The sequence below is a fragment of the Nicotiana attenuata genome, unplaced genomic scaffold, assembly GCF_001879085.1.
Source record: "Nicotiana attenuata strain UT unplaced genomic scaffold, NIATTr2, whole genome shotgun sequence".
NCBI classification, from domain to species: domain Eukaryota; kingdom Viridiplantae; phylum Streptophyta; class Magnoliopsida; order Solanales; family Solanaceae; genus Nicotiana; species Nicotiana attenuata.
Genome location: NW_017674643.1, coordinates 33209 through 55154, shown reverse-complemented (window position 1 = coordinate 55154; position 21946 = coordinate 33209). Strand labels below are relative to the sequence as shown.

Below are 21946 nucleotides of genomic sequence, written 5' to 3'. Positions count from 1 at the left end.
CTCACACAATCCTAGCAACAAGTAGGCCCTCGCCTGATGTCCGCCTTCATTTCCTTCAGCAACCCGGCAATCTTCAACCCTCTTCAGGAACTTCTTTTCCAGCTCCACTATGCCCCGCCCCAAATAGATTAGTCGTTTGTTGGTGCTGACAGCCATATCTTTCCATTCTCCAATTAGCTTTTGATTGGCTTCTTGTATTTTGCGGTGCTCATTTTCACATTCCCGCATCTTCTTGCGCAATTGGTTGTACTTAGCCTGTACTTCAGCCTTTTCGTCGATGACCCTGTGACCTCGAACAAGCCCGGGTTGTCCTAACCTACTATGATCGTCCTCCAACCAGTTTGGATAGTATGGAGCATAACCAGCGTGGTACCTGTCTGGTTCTATGGAATCCTTTCCCAGGATGATTTTGTAGTGCCACACATGCTGAGCTTGACACTTGTACGGACTATCGTCAGCCTGGAAGTCAGCCCGGAAATGACTCATCTTGTCGACCCTTGGTATAACCTGCTTCCTGCCTGCCTGTCTCATAACCCGGATAGGGACATATGGGTAGGTCCCTTTTAAACCGATCAGTATCAGAAATGGAGTATCCTTAGACCGTATGATGAATTCTTCAGTAGGGAACCACTCAAACATCCATTGCACCCGGTCTTCAGTAAGATTGTCAAAGAGCTCGACCCACTCTCTAGCATTCTCCGGTTGGGCGAACATGTTGGGCATATAATTCATCCGCTTTGGGTGATGAAAAGCGATATGATCATCCCAGTCTCTATGATGGATTTCCTGCCGGTACTCACCCTTTTGGAGGTGCTCCATAAGCCATAGTTGGAGTAGCAAATTACATCCCTCGAAATGTTTGGCCCCTTGTTGACATCTTTCTAGGGCTCGGTATATTTCTGCAACTATCATTGGCACAAGGTTGAATGGCTGCCCGTTAATTCCTTCCATCAAGGTCTTGGTGACCATGGCCAGTCTGGTATGGATTCTTTCTTTCTTTGTTGGAAAAACTATCATCCCCAAGAAACAGAACATAAACGCAAATACCCTTCGGTGGATGTGCCCCAATGAGGTGATGGCGAACTCGTCCGGATAGGTACGGTATGATTTGCTATGGCCGTACCTTTCATACAAATGGTCAAAGGGAACGTAAGACTTCTCCAAACATGTCAAGTCGGGATTCTTCTTTAGACCCATCATCTTAAGAAAACCCCTACCCTTACGATTTTCCGGCATTAGCAAGCCCGGAGTTTCCCATGGTATCCCAGCCAGTCCTCCTATCTCCTCAAGCAAAGGTGTCATCTTAATGTCTCCGAAGCGGAATACCGACCTATCACAGTCCCAAAACAGAGTTGCAGCTTCTATGATTTTATTGTTGGGTTGAATGTCTAGGAGAGAAGGCAGGTTTCCTAGATGCTTCCGGACAAGAGTTTGATCGCTGGAATGGAGATCCTTCCACCAGCTTAGCAATTTGGGGTGAATGTTGGTGACCATGCCGAATCTGGGGACTTCGTGCCTCATTTCTGCAAAACAAAGGGTAAGGCCCCTTTCCCCCACCGGACTCGACTATTTAACATCAATAATTAGCATAAGAAGCATTTAGTTCTCCAAATGAATGCACAGAACGTGGTAAGGTCCGTTTGGGTCTCAAGGAAACCCAGTGGACTTTGGACAAGGCTATCTTAAAGAGTCATTATGTGGACAACATAACTGACTCGGCTAGGTTTGACCATGATGCATGTACAATTAAATAGAGTAGGGTTTCTATGGGGTTTTAGACTGGTACCCTTGAGCGGACAACTCAAGAGGGAAAGGCGCGGAACCGTCGACTACACCGTTGATCGACTGGTTTTACCGTAAATATGCCTTTGTCGGATTTAGGGGGTGATAATATCGGAAGGGCGCAACCACTCATTATAAGCGTTGCTATGGAGTAGAATATGATGTTGAATATGCAGTTACAATAATTAAACAAATTGTCATGTATTTGCATGTTCATAGAGTAATAATTACAATAGTTTCTCATAATTTACAACAGTATTAAAGGAAAGCGATAAAGGAAAGCATTAAGAAAAGAAACAAAGAGCCAAGTTAGTTTCGTAGTAGAAGAAAGAATAAATACTTAAAGGCATTTAAACAAGTAAAGACATGTAAAGAAACATAAAGTCACAAATAGCATGAAATGGTAAAAGCCTTAAAGAAATCCCCAGCGGAGTTGCCATGCTATCGATGCCCCCTTTTTCTAAAGGCGAAATCTGGTTTACGACATTTGGGCGGACAACTCTATTCCTTTTGGGAATTTGGGTTTTGATATTTAGAAGAGTCGCCACCTAATGATTAAGTGCATTAGGACACTAAGAAAGAAATGAAGAGAAGAAGAAGAACCAGATAATGGGTAAGGGCTTGAAATTATCTCGGGGGGAAGGTGTTAGGCACCCCCCCAAGATCCACTAGTGTGGTTCCCGGCCATGCTACAATTGTGACTTTAAATATAAACAACAAATAAACATACAAGACAATTCTCACATAACGATTGCAAGTATGGGAAGTATAAAAGTTAAATAAACAAGCTGAAATTTGGGACTAGGCAATTTCATAATTTATTTAAAGAATATATGAGTGCAGAAGAGTAGGAGTCAAATAATCGATACAAATAATCAGGCAAAGGGATGAAATGGGGCGACAATTTGGGAGAAAAAAAAGTACTTGGAGATTTAAAGAGATTTTTTTTAAAAAAATGATTAAAGCAAAGGGCAAGGTTTAAAAGAACCGAAAACTGCAATTTAAAAAAAATTCTGAAAGAGAGAAGTAAACTCATAAAGAGGGAGGGGGTCCTAGGCTTATAAATAACATGGATCACCACGCAACACCCAGTAACCAATTATACACGTGGTGTTATCGCGTGATCATCATATCCATATCTACCTTTTCCCACCCCGTTAAGGTACTAAAGCGCGGAATGGTCTCGTTACTTATTGCATCAGTCCCGGAGGCAGTTGGGACTACTAATCCTAGAGGGAAGGGATATTGGCTTTTGCAGTTTAAAAAGGACAAAATCTAGTGCGACAAACAAAACACATAAGAGCAGTTAAAGGGGGAAAACACATAGCAGTTAAGGCTCAAATAGGCCTCCTCATTCAAAGCAGAAATTGTTTAGCATGACTTACAAGTACTGGTTAGTCTTTAATTAAACTTACATAAAGGGGGTGGCTGATTTATCACATATTTTCAGATAAGAAGTCCGAATTAGGCCTGCCTACTGGTTGTAATTATTAAAAACTGGTATAATTAATTGATTACCTAATGGTTTGCCTAGGTGAAACCTATAGGCATGATATCTAACAAGGTCAAACATACTGATTTTAAAGAAGATTACTGACTTTAGAAATAAACCAATTCTGCGGATGTTAACAACATTATTACTGATTTTAGACTTTGCGGGTGAATCAGATTTAAACGATTGCTCCTATAGGCATGAATTCTAAGCGTTATTGATTCTAAAACGGTTATGTAAGTGCAGGAATCCTAAGAGCATGGTATCTAAGATGCAATTGAATAATTTTTAACCTATGGATTGTTTGCCTAATGACATGTGTATGTGCAGAAGTGCAGGAAACTTATAATCATGATTTCTATATGCAGAAGTGCAGAGACTTATAGACATGATTTCTAATGAAATGCATAACTATAGACAGGATTTCTAATGCAGTAATGAAACAACTTATAGGCAGGGTTTCTAATGCAGTAATGAAACAACTTATAGGCAGTATTTCTATATGTATATGCATAACCTGATAGGCAGGATTTCTATATGTGGACGCATAAACTTATAGGTAGGATTTCTATATGTGGATGCATAAGCAAAAAAAAAAAAAAGGATGTGATTACAGAAATAAATACATAAAGCATGATGTCTACCCACATGCATAACATGAGTGACCCTCCCCTTTTCACTATACACCCCCAATAGTTATTACAAATTATAACAACCCGAATGAATCAGGAAAAATAAAAATAAAAGAAAAAATTACATCAAAAATTAAAGTTCCAACCACGGAGAGCCTAATTCAGACTCCTAGTCTGAAGCATGAGATAAACCAACTTCCAAAGATCAGATTTCCAAAGCCTTTCTCATCTTTTGGGTGTGTCAAAGTTCCAAGGAGCTTCATGAACTTCAGGCAGTGCTCACACCCAATTACATTTGTAGGATCAGATTGTACTGCAGTGTGGAAGGGTCAGCCCTCAAATGTCCAAGTTAAGAGGGAATTTAAGATCCCTAAGGCAAGGCTCATAGGAGAGGGGCAGAACTTAGAGTCTAAGAATAAGTGTAAGTGCAATAGAGGGGGAATTAGGGAAAGCCATGACAAACTAGTGGTCATGCTCAGCAATTAGGATGCTGGCACACCCCTGACCAGCCTGTCAGTTTGAGTTTGGGAGTTAGGACCTATTGAAGGTCAGGTTCAGACCTGGGCAGCAATTTGGATGCGGCCAGGCCATGAACTTTAACTCAACACACATAGGGGAATGGGGGTATGGGGATTTTATAGCAAGCAGTAAACATAAAAGAAAGAACATGCTTAATACAGAGTATAAACAACAAAGTGAACCAGAACATGGCAACTGTAAAGTAAACACATAGGGAAAGAGCTGAAATTAAATTGGGACATACCAGTTTTAGGGAAAACAAATAAGTAAAACAGCAGTCTTGAAAAGCCAAGTTGCAAGCAAAGCAGTAAAAATGTCTCAGAAGAGAGTAGAGAATTGAAAGAGTATTGTGATTGAGAGTAGGCATGTGAGAGTATGAGTATTGAACTTAGGATTCAAAATTTAAAAAGTTCTTTTAGTGCTGAAGGGTCGAGCCCCTTTTATAGTGCAGCAAACAAGTAGGAACAAGGTAAGGAAATAACATTGAAATCAATCTCCCTTTAATTAAGGGATTCTGATTTCAAACAGGTAAAAACAATTAAGGAAAGGGATTTGAAAAAATATTTTCCAGGCAGAACAATAAAGGGTAAATACATAGAAGTTATTTAAGGCAAAAGTCCAATGGTACACGGTTTGTGTGAAATAAGGAAAGGGAATCAATCAAACAGCCAGTAAAATCAAAGTAACAGGCTTTGTTCGAATGAACCAAGTCGAGAAAAGGTAAAGATGGTTCAATTAGAGAAAATCAGTAACAATCAGTCAAACCCCATTAAAGGAATTGAGAATCAATTAGTATTTGGCAAAACCTTTTTTTGAAAGAAGAACTTCTCATATATAAAGCAGACAAATCAAACAAAGGGGTCGTCATGTTACTAAGAAAAGAGTCTAACATTGAAAGGTTCAGAATCATAAGCAAAGGGAAAACAAGTTCAGTTTGTAGACTCATAGTGAGTCTGAGAGTCCAGGGTTCCAATGCAGAACCCTAGTCCAAACACCAAATCAAACTTGCCAAAGAAAACCCCAAATCCTAGGGTTTCAAATCGAATCAGACATAGAGATGAGAAGGCAAACGATTGAAACAGACTCAAAGGTCTGTTTCAGAGCCTCATGAGAAACAAAACAAATAGGATAGCAGGTTTGAAACAACAAAGAAAGAAAGCTGATTTAAGAGCATAAAAGAGCATGTTTTAGAAAAGTCGGAACTTAAGCAAGTTCAGAGGAAAAGAGAGGTGGTGTAAAATTAAGCCACAGTAGATGAAACATGCTTAGCAAGAACACAAACAGAGTCTAGTAAAGCAAATAAAATCAAAGAACTCAACAGTAAACACATATAGTAGAAGAGTAACATAACAAGGATTAGCATGTGAGCACATGAGTAACATGTATAGTAGGAAAAGAAGAAGTAGAACAACAACACACGCGTAGTAACAGAAAATATACGAGCATAGTATAGACAAACACACATAAAGGAAAGAACAGCAAGAATCAGAAAGATATTTTTTTTTTGAAAACCTTTCAGAAACCCTAAATCGAAAATAAACAATTTTGAAAAGAAAATTTGGGGAAAACAATTTAGAGGTCCAGTAGAACACAAACATACCATAGATCTAAGAAAATAAACAGAGAGAAACCTCGAATAGCTTAGGGTTTCGGAGAAACCCTAGAAATGAGAAAGGCTTGGAAAAGTCAGATCCTGGGTCGAAGAGGTCAGGAACCAGGCTTCTCGTGCTTGAATATGCCGGAGCATGGCCGGAGAAGCCATGGAACCAAAGATCTGAGAAGATCTGAGAGAGAACCATCGAACTCAAACTTCAAAACCTCGAACTCCCAAGGTATAATGGTGGAGAGGGGTGAGTATAGACCATCCATGGCCTGAGAAGCCATGGATTTCGGTGAAAGTACGGTGGAAAAGGGTCGGAGACAGGCTAGGGTTCCGAAGAACCTTCGAGAGAGTTTTGAGAGTGGAGAGCATTCAAGGGAGGCAGAATAAACAAAATGGGGGATAGGGTATGGTTTGGGGAATTAAAAATGGAAAGGGGAGATCGTGACCATTGATCAGATTGATCAACGGTCTAGATTAAAGGAGGCTTGGGTTGGGTAGTTAAATGGGTTAAGGATACGGAATTGGGCTAGCCCGGTTGGGATTCAAATTGGGTCAATTGGGGGGGGGGGGGTTAATGTGGCTATAATCGAAATGCAAAAGGGCTGCAATTGAAACGAAATGAGGCCAAATTTTAAATAGCCAGTTTTACCCCTTTTATTTTATAAAAATAGTAAAAATGATTTTAAAAGCAAATTAAAAGTACTGAACCAATTAATAATATATAAATATTAATTAGAAAATATTGAAACCAATTTTACAATTATGGAAATGCTATTAATCTTAAAATAGGCTAAAATTGCAATTGTATGCAATTTAGCTTTAAAAATACCAGATAAATTTGTAAAAATATACAAAAATCACCTTAACTATATTTTGGTATAAATATGAGAATAAAATAAATTATTCACAAAAATTGATAGTTTTGGGAATAATTACATGCTTTTGTACTGCTAAAATGGATAATAAATTGATTTTAAAATCTTTTAAAAATTAGGAAAAAATACCAAAAAACTTGGGCATGCTTATACAACATGTACATGTTATTTTGAAAGCATTTTTGCGTATAAAATACATAGGGAAAAATTGGGTATCAACAGTGGTGACTTTTGATGTATTTTGCTCAAAGAAGTGGGGTGTTAATATATATATTGATGTGAAGTTGTAGTTATGGTTGGACATAAGTGTGGCGTTTTAAATGTTAAAGTATATGTATTAAAGTGCTTAGGGAGGTTTAGTCACTCTTATATCTAAATGTATCCTACCCGTCCCTCAGCCTACATTACAACCAAATAAAGTCCTACTTGATCCTAGACTGAAGGAGCTCGATTAGTAGAGTAATACACTACGGGCAAGCCTATAGTGCATCTTTTGTGGCATATGAATGTTATTTCTGACAGTGAGTGAATTCTTTCTATTTTGAGTTCCTAAGTGTTCTTAAATTTTATTTTGTGGAACTACTCTCTTTTGTTGTGTGAGGGCACTTGATTCATGAAGGAAAGGTAATTTCAGTGACCTCTATGTTAGAGAGTGGGTGAGCTGCGAATAATGTGTGGTACTTGTGAGTAGAATCTTCAGGTGAAGATGTTACACTCTTGTGCTTAGTCTATTTTAAATATTCTTGGTGTGATGAGTTAGGAGAATTGTTTAAAAAGGTCGTGTCTATATAAAGTGTAGTTTGATTGCTCGAGGACGAGCAATGGTTTAAGTGTGGGGTAGTGATGATAGGCTATAATTGCGTATTTTAGTCGCTTATTACACTCTAATTTACTGCACTTTAATTGAGTTTGAGCTTTAATCGCTAGTGTTTTGCACTAAATATGTGTTTTATGCCTTGTAGGAGTAATTCCGATCTATATAGGCGTTATGGAATGAATTTAAGTGATTTGGAGCTTTGAAGTCTAAGTAAAAGTCCAAGGAATTAAGCCGGGATTGTGTTCGGGGATCAACGGGTGATAGTTAAGAACGAAACGGAGAATCAAGCGGGCATACGTCGTATTGTCTAGTAAAATGTACATAACTTCTTTCTCAGAACTCCGTTTGGGCCCCACAATATATCGTTGGAAAGCTATTTGAAAGGGATACAACATTCATGTTTTGCATTTTCTCAAATTCTCACTACCGCGCCGCACAGTGCGGCACAGCGTGCACCGCGCCTTTGGAATTCTCCTGCAGTCTGTCAGAATCAGCTCTCTGAACTTCCCCACAAGCACACCGCACAATGCGGCGCAGGGTGCGGCGTGCCTGTACAAATTTTACAGAGCCAGAGTCCTATTTCGCGCAGGAAAGGGTGTTTCGTCTGGTCCCGACCCTACTTGGTATAAAGACATATAAAAATGCTATTTTAAGGACTTTTGACACATCTTAGACCTAGGGAGAGCACAAAGCCGCCGTGGAGGCCGGATTTCATCTTTTCTTCCACCAAACTTAGTAATTTTTATGTTTCTTATGATTTGTTATTTGGCTACCATGTCTATGTGGAGCTAAATTTCACGTTCTAGGGTTGTGGTTCTTTCATGAATATTGTTATTCGGATATTGATTTTGATTTCTTAGTTTATCATATTAGTTTATTTATTCAATCTTGCACTTAATTATTTGATTGCTTGATCACCAATTGAATACCATCTACGAATCTAGAATTGAACTCGAAAGTGGGAATTCTAGATTGCATATAGGATTGAACAGAGCAAGTTCTTGAACTTGGGCATCGGGAAATGGATTCGCGTTTAGGATAGACATATACCTAATTGCCTTGCTTGGTTGATTTACAGGAATTATAAATGCATTCTTGTTGATTCTAACTCCATAGACATATAGGCGTTAGGTTAGCTTGAATAGGCGAGTAAGTACTCGACAGATTCTTATGAGCAATATTAACCCTGTTAACCACTAAACTAGATAAATTAGTTAGTCAATTCAATTGAAGAATACAATAGGAATGTTCGATAGCCCATGACCCTAGATCGTTTTAATTACATTGATATCGTAAAAATTTGCTTTTCCCTTGTTCAAAGTTCATTATTTATTTTTCTTTATTTTAATTAGTTTGGAGTCAAATATTTCTAGGTTTAATTCTTGTTTAGATAATTAGGATAGTCTAATTTAGTTAATAGTTAATCACAAGTCCTCGTGAGTTCGGCATCCGACTTTTAGTCACTTTATTACTTGACGACCGCGTACTTGTGTGTGCATTTGGCCGCAACAATAGCCTGCTTATTACTCTGTAGCTATAACTCTAACAAATTCTAAAGCCTACACTAACTGTCGATATTAAAACATAAAATGTTGCACCATGCTACTAATCCTAGTCGTGGCTCGTACGTTACATATATAGGCTAACTCACGTGCAATACTGTCAACTCCTCTGCTTCTCTTTTCAAACAACGGCATATTCCTTTCTATCCAAATGAAGTGAGTTATCTCAGCATATACCATCCTAAGGACTTGTGCTCGTTGTGTCCTACCCTTAGCACATTGTATAACCCATTTCATATGTTGTTCCCGGTTATCCCTAGCAACATCCTGCCTTTGCATCCAATGTAGGATTCTCTGCCACAACTCCTTAGTAAATTGATAGTTGACAAACAAGTGTTCCCTGTTCTCATCATGAGCTTGGCATAAAGAGCACTTTGAATCTACAGCTAGTCCCCATTGTATCAACCTATCTGCAGTTAGCAATCTCCCATGTAGTTACAACCACATGGTAAATATAGATTTTGGCCTGGCATTATTTTGGAACATCAAGCATTTCCAGTTAACTCTTGGTCTGTCTCCCAATAACTGCAAGTAGAAGCTGCTGATCATACTCTTTCTTTGGTGCTGCTGATGTTGTCCCTGTTGAAGTGTTGATCTAGCATTTAGGATCTGTCTCACCATCCAACTTGCTTGTTGGGAATTTCCACCTCTTCAAAATGCCTAATCCATTTTGCTCTAGACTTCTGCTTCAATACACTTTCCTCTATGAGAGGCCATTTTTCTAAATTCTGTAAGAGGCTCCTTTCTAAATTCTATAATACTTGTGGTAATCTTATTCTTGCACAGGTTTATTCAAGAAAGAAGATGCTGGTAAAGATCCAAACAAATATGGAAAAGAGAATATCATGTGATGAATTTATCAAGGAAGATTATTTTCAGAGATTTAATCTGCAAGCGTCATGGAAGTAATAATATTTGAAAGTCATATTTCAAATATTGAATGGTAAATTACTATGATATCAGAAGAAGACTCTACGAAAATTATGGAAGGAAAATTCTTAAATATCTTGAAAGGAAGGTTGCTAGAATTCTGGAGAAGATCTATTATTTTGTGGAAGAAAGATACTATATGGAAAACATACTACAAGGTCAAGGAAGAATGTATTCTCTATGGAAAGAAAATATATTATAGGTATAGTACAATCTATATTATGGAAAGAGATTATTTTTCAAGATCAAGAAAGAAATATTTCCAATATAATATGTAGAATATATTTTTTATGGAAAAAATATATATTTTGATGTAGTACAATCTACATTACGGAAAGAGATTATTTTCCAAGATCAAGAAAGGAATACTTCCCATATAAAAGGAGTTCAAAGATATAGTGCCCCGTTCAGATGGTCAGACGAGTTTGAGGCGAACTTTCAAAAGCTCAAGACTGCTTTGACTACGGTGCCAGTGTTAGTGTTGCCCATAGGTTCAGGATCTTATACGGTATATTGTGATGCATCTCGTATTAGACTTGGTGTGATATTGATGCAGGATGGCAGGGTGATTGCATATGCGTCGCGACAGCTGAAGGTTCATGAGAAGAATTACCCTGTTCATGACTTTGAGTTGGCAGCCATTGTTCATGCGTTAAACATTTGGAGGCACTATCTTTACGGCGTCTCGTGTGAGGTTTTCACGGATTATCGGAGCTTACAATACTTGTTCAAACAAAAGGAGATCAATTTTAGGCCGAGGAGGTGGTTGGATCTATTGAAAGACTATGATATCACCATCTTGTATCATCCAGGGAAGGCCAATGTGGTGGCCGAGGCTTTGAGTAGAAAGTCAGTAAGTATGGGGAGCCTTGCGTTCATTCCAATCAGTGAAAGACCGCTTGCATTAGACGTTTAGACTTTGGCTAATCTGTTCGTGAGGTTGGATGTTTCTGAGCCTAGTCATGTTCTAGATTGTACAATCACTCGTTCTTCATTGTTTAAGCGCATCAGGGAGCGGCAATATGATCACCCTCATTTGCTCGTCCTTAGGGACACGGTGCGGCACGGTGATGCCAAGGAGGTTACTAATGGAGATGATGGAGTTTTGAGGATGCAGGGTCGTGTTTGTGTGCCTAATGTGGATGGACTTCGTGAGTTGATTCTAGAGGAAGCCCACAGTTCTAGGTATTCTATTCATCCGGGCGCTGCCAAGATGTATTCGGACTTGCGACAACATTATTGGTGGAGGAGGATGAAGAAGGATATAGTTGCATATGCAGCTCGGTGTCTAAATTGTCAGCAGGTAATGTATGAGCATCAGAGACCTTGTAGTTTGCTTTAGAGGTTAGAGATTCCTAAGTGGAAGTGGGAGCGTATCACTATGGATTTCGTTGTTCGACTCCCATGGACTCAGAAGAAGTTCGATGCAATTTAGGTCATTATGGACAGGCTGACCAAGTCAGTGCATTTCATTCGTGTGGCAGTTACCTATTCTTCAGAGCGGTTGGTAGAGATTTACATCCGCGAGATCGTTCGTCTTCACGGTGTACCCGTGTCTATCATTTTTGATCGAGGTACGCATTTCACCTCGCACTTCTGGAGGGCAGTACAGCGTGAGTTGGGCATGCAGGTTGAGTTGAGCACAACATTTCATCCTCGGACGGACGGACAGTCCAAGCGCACTATTTAGATATTGAGGATATGCTCCGCGCTTGTGTTATAGACTTTGGAGGTTCTTGGGATCAGTTCTTGCCGGTGTTTGCCTATAACAACAGCTACTAGTCGAACATTCAGATGGCTCCCTATGAGGCATTATACGGTAGGCGATGCTGATCGCCAGTTGGATGGTTCTAGCCGGGGGAGGCTCGGTTGTTGGGTACAGATTTGGTACAGGGTGCCTTGGATACGGTCAAGATTATTCAGGATCGACTCCGCACAGCTCAGTCCAGGCAGAAGAGTTATACCGACCGTAGAGTTCATGATATTGCATGGTCGGGGAGCGGGTGTTGCTCCGGGTTTCACCCATGAAGGGTGTGATGAGGTTCGGAAAGAAGGGCAAGTTGAGCCCTAGGTACATCAGGCCTTTTGAGATTCTTCAGAGAGTGGGTGAGGTGACTTACAAGCTCGCATTTCCACCTAGTTTTTTAGCGGTGCATCCGGTTTTCCATGTGTCCATGCTCCGAAAGTATCACGGCGATCCGTCCCACGTGTTAGATTTCAGCTCAGGCGTGTTTGAAAGGCAAAGCCGTGGTTGAGCTTTGAATTGATCCTTTGGAGCGAGGTAAGTGTCGTGGTTAACCTTGACTTGAGGGACTAGGACTTATTTGTCTATTTGCTACATGTTTAGATGTTGGGTACAATGTATATGTGAGGTGACGAGTACTTATGCGTTGTTGTCGGGTTAAAACATGTGGGTGGGACTTGTTTCTTGCAATTATTGCTTCATTTGATCATGTTATCCATGCTTAGACTAGTTATTTGTTAAATTGATCGTTCTTATCGTGTTTATGGGCTGTTGTGATAATTGAGTATTGACTCCAAGTTGAGATTGGTATTGTGGAACCGTGGTTGAAGTAAGGCTTGTACTTGTTGATACTATCTCCCTATTATTACTTATTCATTGTTATGTGGTAAGGGAGAGTGTTAATGCACGAATGGTGATGTCGTGCCGTATGTTAGTGTTAATGCACGAAGGGTGATGTCGTGTCGTATGTGAGTGTTAATGCACGAAGGTGATGTCGTGCCGTTTCTATTTGATTTATATTGTGAGTGAGAGTAAAAGCACGAAGGGTGATGCCGTGCATTATCATTGTTTTATATGTGAGGTTGAGATTAAAAGCACGAAGGGTGATGCCGTGAAATTTTCTTCATTGTGCTTAATTGTTCTTATTGAAATTTTCCGCTGTATCTCTCGTATCTAGTTTTCCCTTAGCATGTCCCCTCCCGATATTGCCTGTCTAGCTTTTATTTGTCGTTATCTTGTACATATACTGTTAATTGCACAGGTTTATTATGTAGGTGTCTTGTCATAGCCTTGTTACTACTTCGTCGAGGTTAGGCTCGGCACTTACGAGTACATGGGGTCGGTTGTATTCATACTACACTCTGCACTTCTTGTGCAGATTTTGTTATCGACCCTAGTTGTCCGTGAGCTAGAGCAGCTTGGACTAGCTTCGGAGACTCGAGGTGGATCTGCTGGCGTCCGCAGACCTTGAAGTCCCCTTCTATTTTTTTTATTTCACCGTTTCTTTCCTTTCAAAACAATTGTATTTCTTTTAAACTCTATTTGTAGTAAATTCTAGAAGCTCGTGAGTTGTGAATCCAGATCCGTATTGTAGTAGATATTGGGCTTTTATGTTATTCCGCACTCGATTTTATTTAATTTTTGTTTAATTGACTTTATTTATTGAATTTGAATAATAATTGACTTAATGATTCTCTAACGTTGGTTTGCCTAGCAAGTGAAATGTTAGGCGCCATCACGGTCCCGAATGTGGGAATTTCGCGCCGTGACAAAAATTTCTAGTGCCGTTTACCTTACTGTTTTCATATTTTATTATAAGCAATTACTGTTTGTTGAGATTAGTATTTGATTGAATCGAAGTACTAGCAGTATTGTGCAAGCTGTTCCGTATTAGTCGACTAGGTCTGAGGAATAGTCGACTAGAAATTTAAAAGACTACAATTCACCCCTCTTGTACTTTCAGAAAAGAGTCTTAGAATTGGACCAAAGGCAACTCTTTCTTCCTTTATTTCTTTTCTTTTGTTATAATAGCCACCATCTCTTATAAAATGGTGCCTATTATAAATATTACTTTATAATCGTGTATTAAAAATATAACTGGTTTATAAAGAAAACATGGATAGTAAATCCATTGGCATGCAGTAATTATAATGAAAATCAGATCCAAATCTGGTGAAGAGAAGAGAGTGAGTTGCAAAGTAGAATCTCATGGACCAACAAGGGTTATTCTTTCGTCATTAATTAGAGGTTTCGAATTCGAGTCTTGAATGTAAAAAAATGCATTACTTTCAATGTAAAATTTTTCGACACAAATTTAAATTTAATCGAGTTTCAATATACACATCACCGAATACAGAATGAAAAAACAAAGAGAGTAGAATTTCATGGGATGTGTGGAGAATGAGAAAATCCCTTGGGTAACTACAAAATCCATTTGTTCCCCCTTAACAATTTGCCTAGTTGCTTTTTCCTTCTTTATTCGCCCTTGCAGCCTTGCTGCCACCACATGGGCCTGCATATCTTTTTTGCTAAGCTTATTTATTTGTTATCTTATTGGCTAATCATTATTCTAATTAAACAAGTAATTAGCTAATTAAATCGTCATTTTTCTTGACTCATTATCCTGTATGACGCTCGACGACGGTAAAAGTAAAGCACATCTACTTATTACTGCCTAATTAAACTATCTTATATAAGTACACAAGGTCACACTTATCTTATTACATTTCGTTAGTGTATTGCACTTAAGAAGGGGAATTTTGGAGTTACTGGTAAAGTTGCTATCATATGATTATGAGGTCACGGGTTCAAGCTGTGGAAACAGCTTCTTGCAGAAATGCAGGGTAAGATTGCGTACAATAGACCTTTGTGGTCCGGCCCTTCTCCGGACCCCGCGCATAGTGAAAGCTTAGTCCACCGGGCTGCCCTTTAGTGTATTGCATATGACTAGTTGCTGCCATATGACTAGGAGGTCACGGGTTCAAGCCGTGGAAACGGCTTCTTGCAGAAATACAGGGTAAGATTGCGTATAATAGACCCTTATGGTCCGACTCTTCTCCGGACCTCGTGCACAGTGGGAGCTTAGTGCACCGGACTGCCTTTAGTGTATTGCACTTAAACTATAGTTACATCTAGGGTTTACTTTATAGTAATAGGAGTAGTGATTTTGTGATAAAGAAATAGTAAGTGGGATTTGATGTATTATGTTTTATGCCTCGGATATGTAGCTCTAGGGATTCCCTCTTACATTGTCTGTCTGATTGTGTGTGACCATCTAAATATAAACAACAAAAAAGGAATGAAGAGTTACGACTTACGTGTACTGATGTTGGGTTCTGCTTTAAATTAAACTATAAAAATATCTCTCTTTTTTTCTTGAACGTCTCGAGATTCATTTGTCATGTGCTGCTTTATTCCTCTGTCCTCTTCTAATTACACTAAAAGAATGTCTCCCATACTTTAAAATTTAAATCTTTAATCACTTCCCAAACATTATCTAAAAGATTTATGTTGTATATATTGTTATTTCTTTTTTTACATGATCAACATAAGTTAACTAATTACAGTCAGACCTCTCTATAACAACATTCCTATATAACAACACTTCACTATAAAAGCCAAGCTTTTTCGGAATCAATTTTCATGTTATGTTATAATATATGTTGTCTCTCTAACAATACTTTGCTATAACATTCAAAAATATTCGTAACAAACGAGGCTGTTATAAAAAGGTTTGACTGTATTAAGAGCTCGTTTGGCTTAGCTGATTTAGAGTAGCTGATAAGCATTTTAAGTGCTGAAACTCATTTAAAAAATAAGCAGTGGCTGAAATTAATAATATGCAGCTGAAGAATTGGGTATACGAATAGTTTTGTTTTAAAAAGAAGTATTTTAGCGATAGAATAGTAAATATTTGGGTCAAACTTAAAGTGCTTATAAGCTGAAATTTGATAAGTTGGGGGAGACCAACTTATGGCTTTTGGCTTATTTTTGGCTTATAAGCACTTAACTTATAAGCACTTTTAATTTTACCAAACGCGTAGATAAGCCAAAAAGTGCTTATAAGCCAGTTTGACCAGCTTATAAGCTTAGCCAAACACCCTCTAAAATAGGCTATTTATTATTTTTAGCAAGTTATTAATTACCATAATTTAGTGTTTTACTGAGAATTACATCATCATAAACGATCTGATTGTATAAATATTTTTATGCACTGACAATTTTCTAAAAAATGAGTTTAAGATTTACGAACTAATAATGTAAAAATGTTCATTTTTAAACATTCAAACTTCTACGATAATTACATGTACATTTTTATGACAAACAATATTTGATACTCCTATATAACTTGATAAAAATTATACTCCACTAACTATTTACTATTATATATATATTAAACTATATTGATAGTATAAAAAATTTTCCCCGTATATATATCAGTTAAATACTTTAAAAATCGACCTACGTTTCTTCTAGACCGAACCCTTCACGTGAAATTAGGAAACAAATAATAATATTAATAATAAATCAAATTCTCTTGCTTTATATCTCTTTCTCTCTCTCTTTAAGTGTTTGTTCAACCCGTCAACCTGCCTTTTGTCTGCTTACTCTTTGTTTCAAAGGATTCCTTTCTTTGAGAGAGAAGAAGAAGAAGAATAATGTTAGTAGGAGACTGTGAAAAGATGGTACAAATCTCTTCCACTACTAATGAAATATGGCCACATCAGGTTCTTTCCTTTTATCTCTTTTGACCCCATTTTTGTTTCTTAGCTTTTGTAAGAGAATATTCATTAGTTTTTCTACACCCCACCACTAGAAAACTGCCGAAAACCGTTCAGAATACCGACTGACGTGGGTTGGAGATCTTGAAAAATCGACCGATTTTTGATTGACATTAATCTGCCGGAATAAGGTTGGCCACTAACGGTCGAAGTCGGTCGCAAATTCCGACCGATGGCAGTCAGTTTATTCAACCAAAAGTTGACCAAATTAACTGATATGTTTTCTTTCTTTTTTCTTGTTTATTTCCTCTCTTTTTTGCAGAATAATGAGAGTATGGTTATGGAGAAACCAAGCCAAGATCAACAGCAACCCCTAAAATGTCCTCGTTGTAATTCATCAAATACAAAGTTTTGTTACTACAATAATTATAGTTTGTCTCAGCCAAGACACTTTTGCAAAGGTTGTAAAAGGTATTGGACTAGAGGTGGAACTATAAGAAATGTTCCAGTTGGAGGTGGCTGTAGAAAAAACAAGAAAATCAAGAAACCAAATATTACTACTACAAATCCTAGCCATAATTTTCATCAACCTCAAATAATTGATGATTTATCTCCTATTACCTCAAATCATCATAGTAATCCTTTGTTTTATGGATTACCAACTAACCCTTCTGATCTTAATATTCAATTTCCAAGATTGTTCAATTCTAGGGTTTCCAACACTGAAAATCTTGAACTAGGGTTTTCTTATGGTCAGATCCAAGATGTTATGACTACTACTAACTCTAATTCACATCTTTCAAATTACCCCATCTTAAATTCAAATTTGGCCTCCCTTATAGCTTCTAATCTTCAACAACAAAACTTCATTTCAAACCATAACAAGTTCCAGGATTTGTCTCCTTATATTAATGGTGAAGGTGGAAATGGGATAATGTTGAAAATGGAAAGTGGGAACCAAAACAGGTTGGATTGGAATAATATTTCTAACAATCAGATCAATTCTGCTCATCCTTCTCTTTCTTGGGCTGGTGATTATGTTGATCCTTCAAATATAGGGTCTAATTCAGTCTCTTCTCTGATCTAGGTAAAAAAAACTTTTGGATTTTTAATTTTTCTCCTAGACTATATATCTCCATCTTTGTTATTAACTTAGATCTTTTAAGCTATTGTGTGACCATCTCATAAACAACTTAGGTTACGTTTTTATTTACTTAATTATATGTTCAACAAGTCTCTTCATCCGAGTGGTGAGTATCTTTTTTACTGGATCAAGTATGTGAAAACTCTTTTGGATAATGTGTGGTACATGGTACCTGAGCGGAGGTTTGAGTCTCATTGCCGCCCATTATCATGAAAACAAATTTCACATGCTTTGCCTATTAAAAGAATTTGATTCGCATATGAAGAGACATGTTAAAAATATAATTAAGTAAATAAAAGTATGTTCTTTTTAATCATTTAAACTTATGAAAAAAAGATCTTTCCTAAATTGGTAAGTGCTTTTTGTTTGGTTCATTGAGTCTGGAGTTCTGCTGGATTCTCATATTTAGAACAACGAAGTTTACATTGTGCGCTGAGACGAACCTTGGATCATCTTCATCTCGTCATCTCAAGTTTTTCCTATCAAGAAAACAAATTATGAAGCTGCTTTGAAGGATAACTCTGGTACATTTTGCAGTTTTAGTGAGTTTTTACGATCTTATTTTGTATGTATTAGGTTTTTGGGGTGGGTGTTACAATATTGGAAGTCCTCATGCAAGTGGAATTACTTGTTTTTTTAAATGTTTTCCTTTTTAATTTTCGAGGAATTTGTCATCTTTGTAGTATAGGGGAAAAGGGTTGGGTATACAATTGGTATAGAAGAGAGACAACTTATTTTTGCAGTTGGGATTATCAAGTTATATGTTTACTTGGCCATGCTTATTTTGTTCATTGACTTCATACTGCTTTCAAAGAGGATTCATGTTTTATGTATTTTTTATAGCGTAGTATTTTATATGATATAAAGCGTTTAAGTCGCAACAAACATTTAATAGTAATAGTCATGTGTTTACAATTCGTTGTTTTGGATCTTATTATAAAAAAAATATTACTAATTTGACGATTTGTTGTAACTAGATTCAGATTCTAAAATAATTTTACTATCAAAAAATTGACAGTCTTTCTATCTTTTAATGACAACTTTGTATTTATTTTCTACGAATTTTAATATTATCTAAATAATTTATTTACATATATAACGTGTCATACCAAAAGTTTGAACTCTTTGGACACCTTATATAAGCTTTCATCTCATGGTAGATTGGTAGTGCTTTTGTTCCTTAGACTTAGTTATCGAAGACTATGATTTAAGTTATACTCCATCCGTTCCAATTTATGTAAACCTGTTTGACTGGGCACGGTGTTTAAGAAAAAATGAAGACTTTTGGAATTTGTGGTCCTAAACAAGTTAAAATGGGGTCCAGAGTATTTGTGTGGTTATAAAAGCTTCTCATTAAGGGTAGAATTAGAAGTTTAAGCTAAATTGTTTCCAAATTTAGAAAGGGTTCATTCTTTTTGGCACGTACCAAAAAGAAAATAGGTTCACATAAACTGGAACGGAGGGAGTATAAATTGATAAAGTAATGAAACTTTTATATCATCTGTGTACAAATACATAACAGATTATTTACAATTTATTTTATGTTACCAATCAATAGTATCAAAAATAAAGTTATTTGCAATTTCGTGACATGGTTGTGTAAATACTTTTTCTACTTCGTCAGTTTCTTAAACTTAAAACTTGAATAGGATATAACATCTTTCTTCTGTTGCTTGGGTCATAAACTATTTCCTGCAAAAAATTATAAAAAAAAAAAAAAAAAATGCTTGAACACCATCCGCTATTTGTTTCTTTAATCTAGCGGCTTTTAGTTGTACTTTGAAAAAAATACAAATCTTATAAACTGAATATAAATCAATCTATGTCAAGTTCTTAAACTTAATTAAGACGTACTCCCTCCGGTCCACAATAAGTGATAATTTTACCTTTTTATTTTCGTCCAAAATAAGTGTCAATTTACATAATTATCAAGAAGGAATTTCTTTTATTTTTTTAAAATTTACCCTTATTTACATATTTCAATGTGTCAAGGTAATAATTAATTAAGATTAATTTAATAAATACATTTTTTCCGCCAGTATGAAATTCATCAAAATTTAATTCACTAGTCCAATTTTTTTATTCGTTTTGTGTCAGCAGAGTACAAATCTTTTCTTCATTGAGAAGCATTACATTAAAGCAAACTAATGCATTTCTCGATAAAAAGAAGCATTTTGAGTAAGGTGGAATCGAATCTAACTGTTAGGTCTGGATTATCAATGACTCATTCTGATTTTCGAGAGCATGTTAAAGTGCTTTTACCCATGTGCGGAGTTAGAGTTTAAGGGACGGATTCTATCGTCGAATACAGTAACTTTAGTCCAAATTCTATATTTATGTTAAGCAATTCATTATATATATATATATATATATATATATATATATATATATATAAATCAAAATAATAAATAGCTATAATAACAATCTAGAATAAACTAACAAAGTAAAAATTGATAATGTCTGATCCTTCAAGTTATAATGTTCTTCTTATATAATATGATCTTAAATAGTAAAACTGATGATATGATAGTATTCGAAATATAAGATATAGTTGTTTTCTATATATATCTGAACAAATTCTATTATTTTGTTGTAAATATATAAAATGTATAGCTAAGTCTATTATAGAGTAGAATCCGGTATCTATGTCTAATTTAAATTCTTCTAGACTTGAGGTAAGGCTTCTAGCAAATCCTTCTGGATGGGTATAGTTATTACGATTAATAGGCATTAACAGTAATATTGTTTTTGAAATATTTACTGGTTCAGTAAAATAATTTTACTGGTACGGTAAATTTAGTGCTGTAAAAAAACGTTAAACTCTTATGTTGTAAAATCCTACTCGGTACTCTCTCTCTTATTCTGTAGACCTATATCGTTACAGTATTATCAAAATTATGCCTGAAATTACCCCTTCTATACTTTTTTTTTTTATATATTATTCCACTCTGTTCATCTCTTCTTTTCAAATTTTTAAAGAATTAATCTTTTCTTAACTCTTTTTTCATTAACCCCATCCTGGCCACGGTTAAACATATATACCCATTTTTCGTTAATGTTGGGTTTAACTTAACCGGTTTCTCCTAGGAATTTATAGGTTAATCCATCAAAGTTATTAAGAAATTGGAAAGATAACCATATACTAAGAGTGGTATATATATATATATATATATATATATATATATATATACTATATGTATGTATATATACCTACTAATAATTGAGGAATAATAAATATAAACTATACATAATAACATAAAACTGTAAAACAGGGGTAATATCCAGAAACATAATTTAGATAAAATGAGTAACTTACATGTTTACAGGAGAGAGATTTCCCTTTCGGGAAACCCAAAAAGTTTACTGGACTTGGGAATTAAGATCTGGCACACACAAGCATAGTGATTTATTTATTTTACAAACTCGAGGTAGAAACTGCTAAGGCATACATAAGGAAATATTTTACAAGGTATATTACAAGATGTTTGGAGGATGGTGGGTGATGAAGGAGAGGATTTTGGTGGCTTGGCTTTCTTGAGAGTGTTCTTTCTCTTGTAGTTGTCTTCTCTTCTTATTTCTTTCCCTTTTTATAGCTAAATTTTTGAGACGGATTTCAAAATGGACTCCAAACCCTTCCAGAAATCTTTCTTGTCTAGCCTTGTAGGGTACTTCATTGGGCCCCATCTTCACATGGCTTAGGCAGGGATTTCTTTAGTGTTTGTGACTATTTTCTTCCACTCAAATTTCAGCTTGTCTTGTAGTACTACCTTTTGTCACGTCTTCTTTTCTTTATGTCACTTCTTCTTTTTCAATTGTCTCCCGAATTATTGCTCTTTGTCTTTGTTGCACTTATTTTTTTTTCTAACTGAGATCTCGCTTCCTTTTACGTGTCTAAGTTATGTAGAGCTATTGAATCAAAGCTCATTCCAGAATCATCTTCGTATGGATCTTGGGCATCTTGATAATTTAAGTGGTCTTCATTATCATCATCTTCCCCTGAGCTTTGAGACCTTTCTGGACTTCTTTCTGGACTTGGATTAAAACTGGGACTTTTGATCATATGTTTGTCTTGCTTTTCTTTTTCTTGAAAGAAACTTTCTAATGTCTGTTTAATTATGCTTTCTA

General features: G+C 36.5%; 1 protein-coding gene across 1 annotated transcript; it reads left to right on the top strand.

Annotated features, from left to right (window-relative positions):
* Positions 1-16531: 16531 nt before the first annotated feature.
* On the top strand, positions 16532-17753 carry LOC109219055 (dof zinc finger protein DOF1.4-like; the record flags this gene model as incomplete). The annotated part of the gene is given in 2 exon segments (XM_019383465.1): positions 16532-16683; positions 17000-17753. Coding segments are annotated over 2 exon segments (823 nt in total), but the record flags the coding sequence as incomplete, so codon positions are not given.
* Between the last annotated feature and the right edge of the window lie 4193 nt (positions 17754-21946).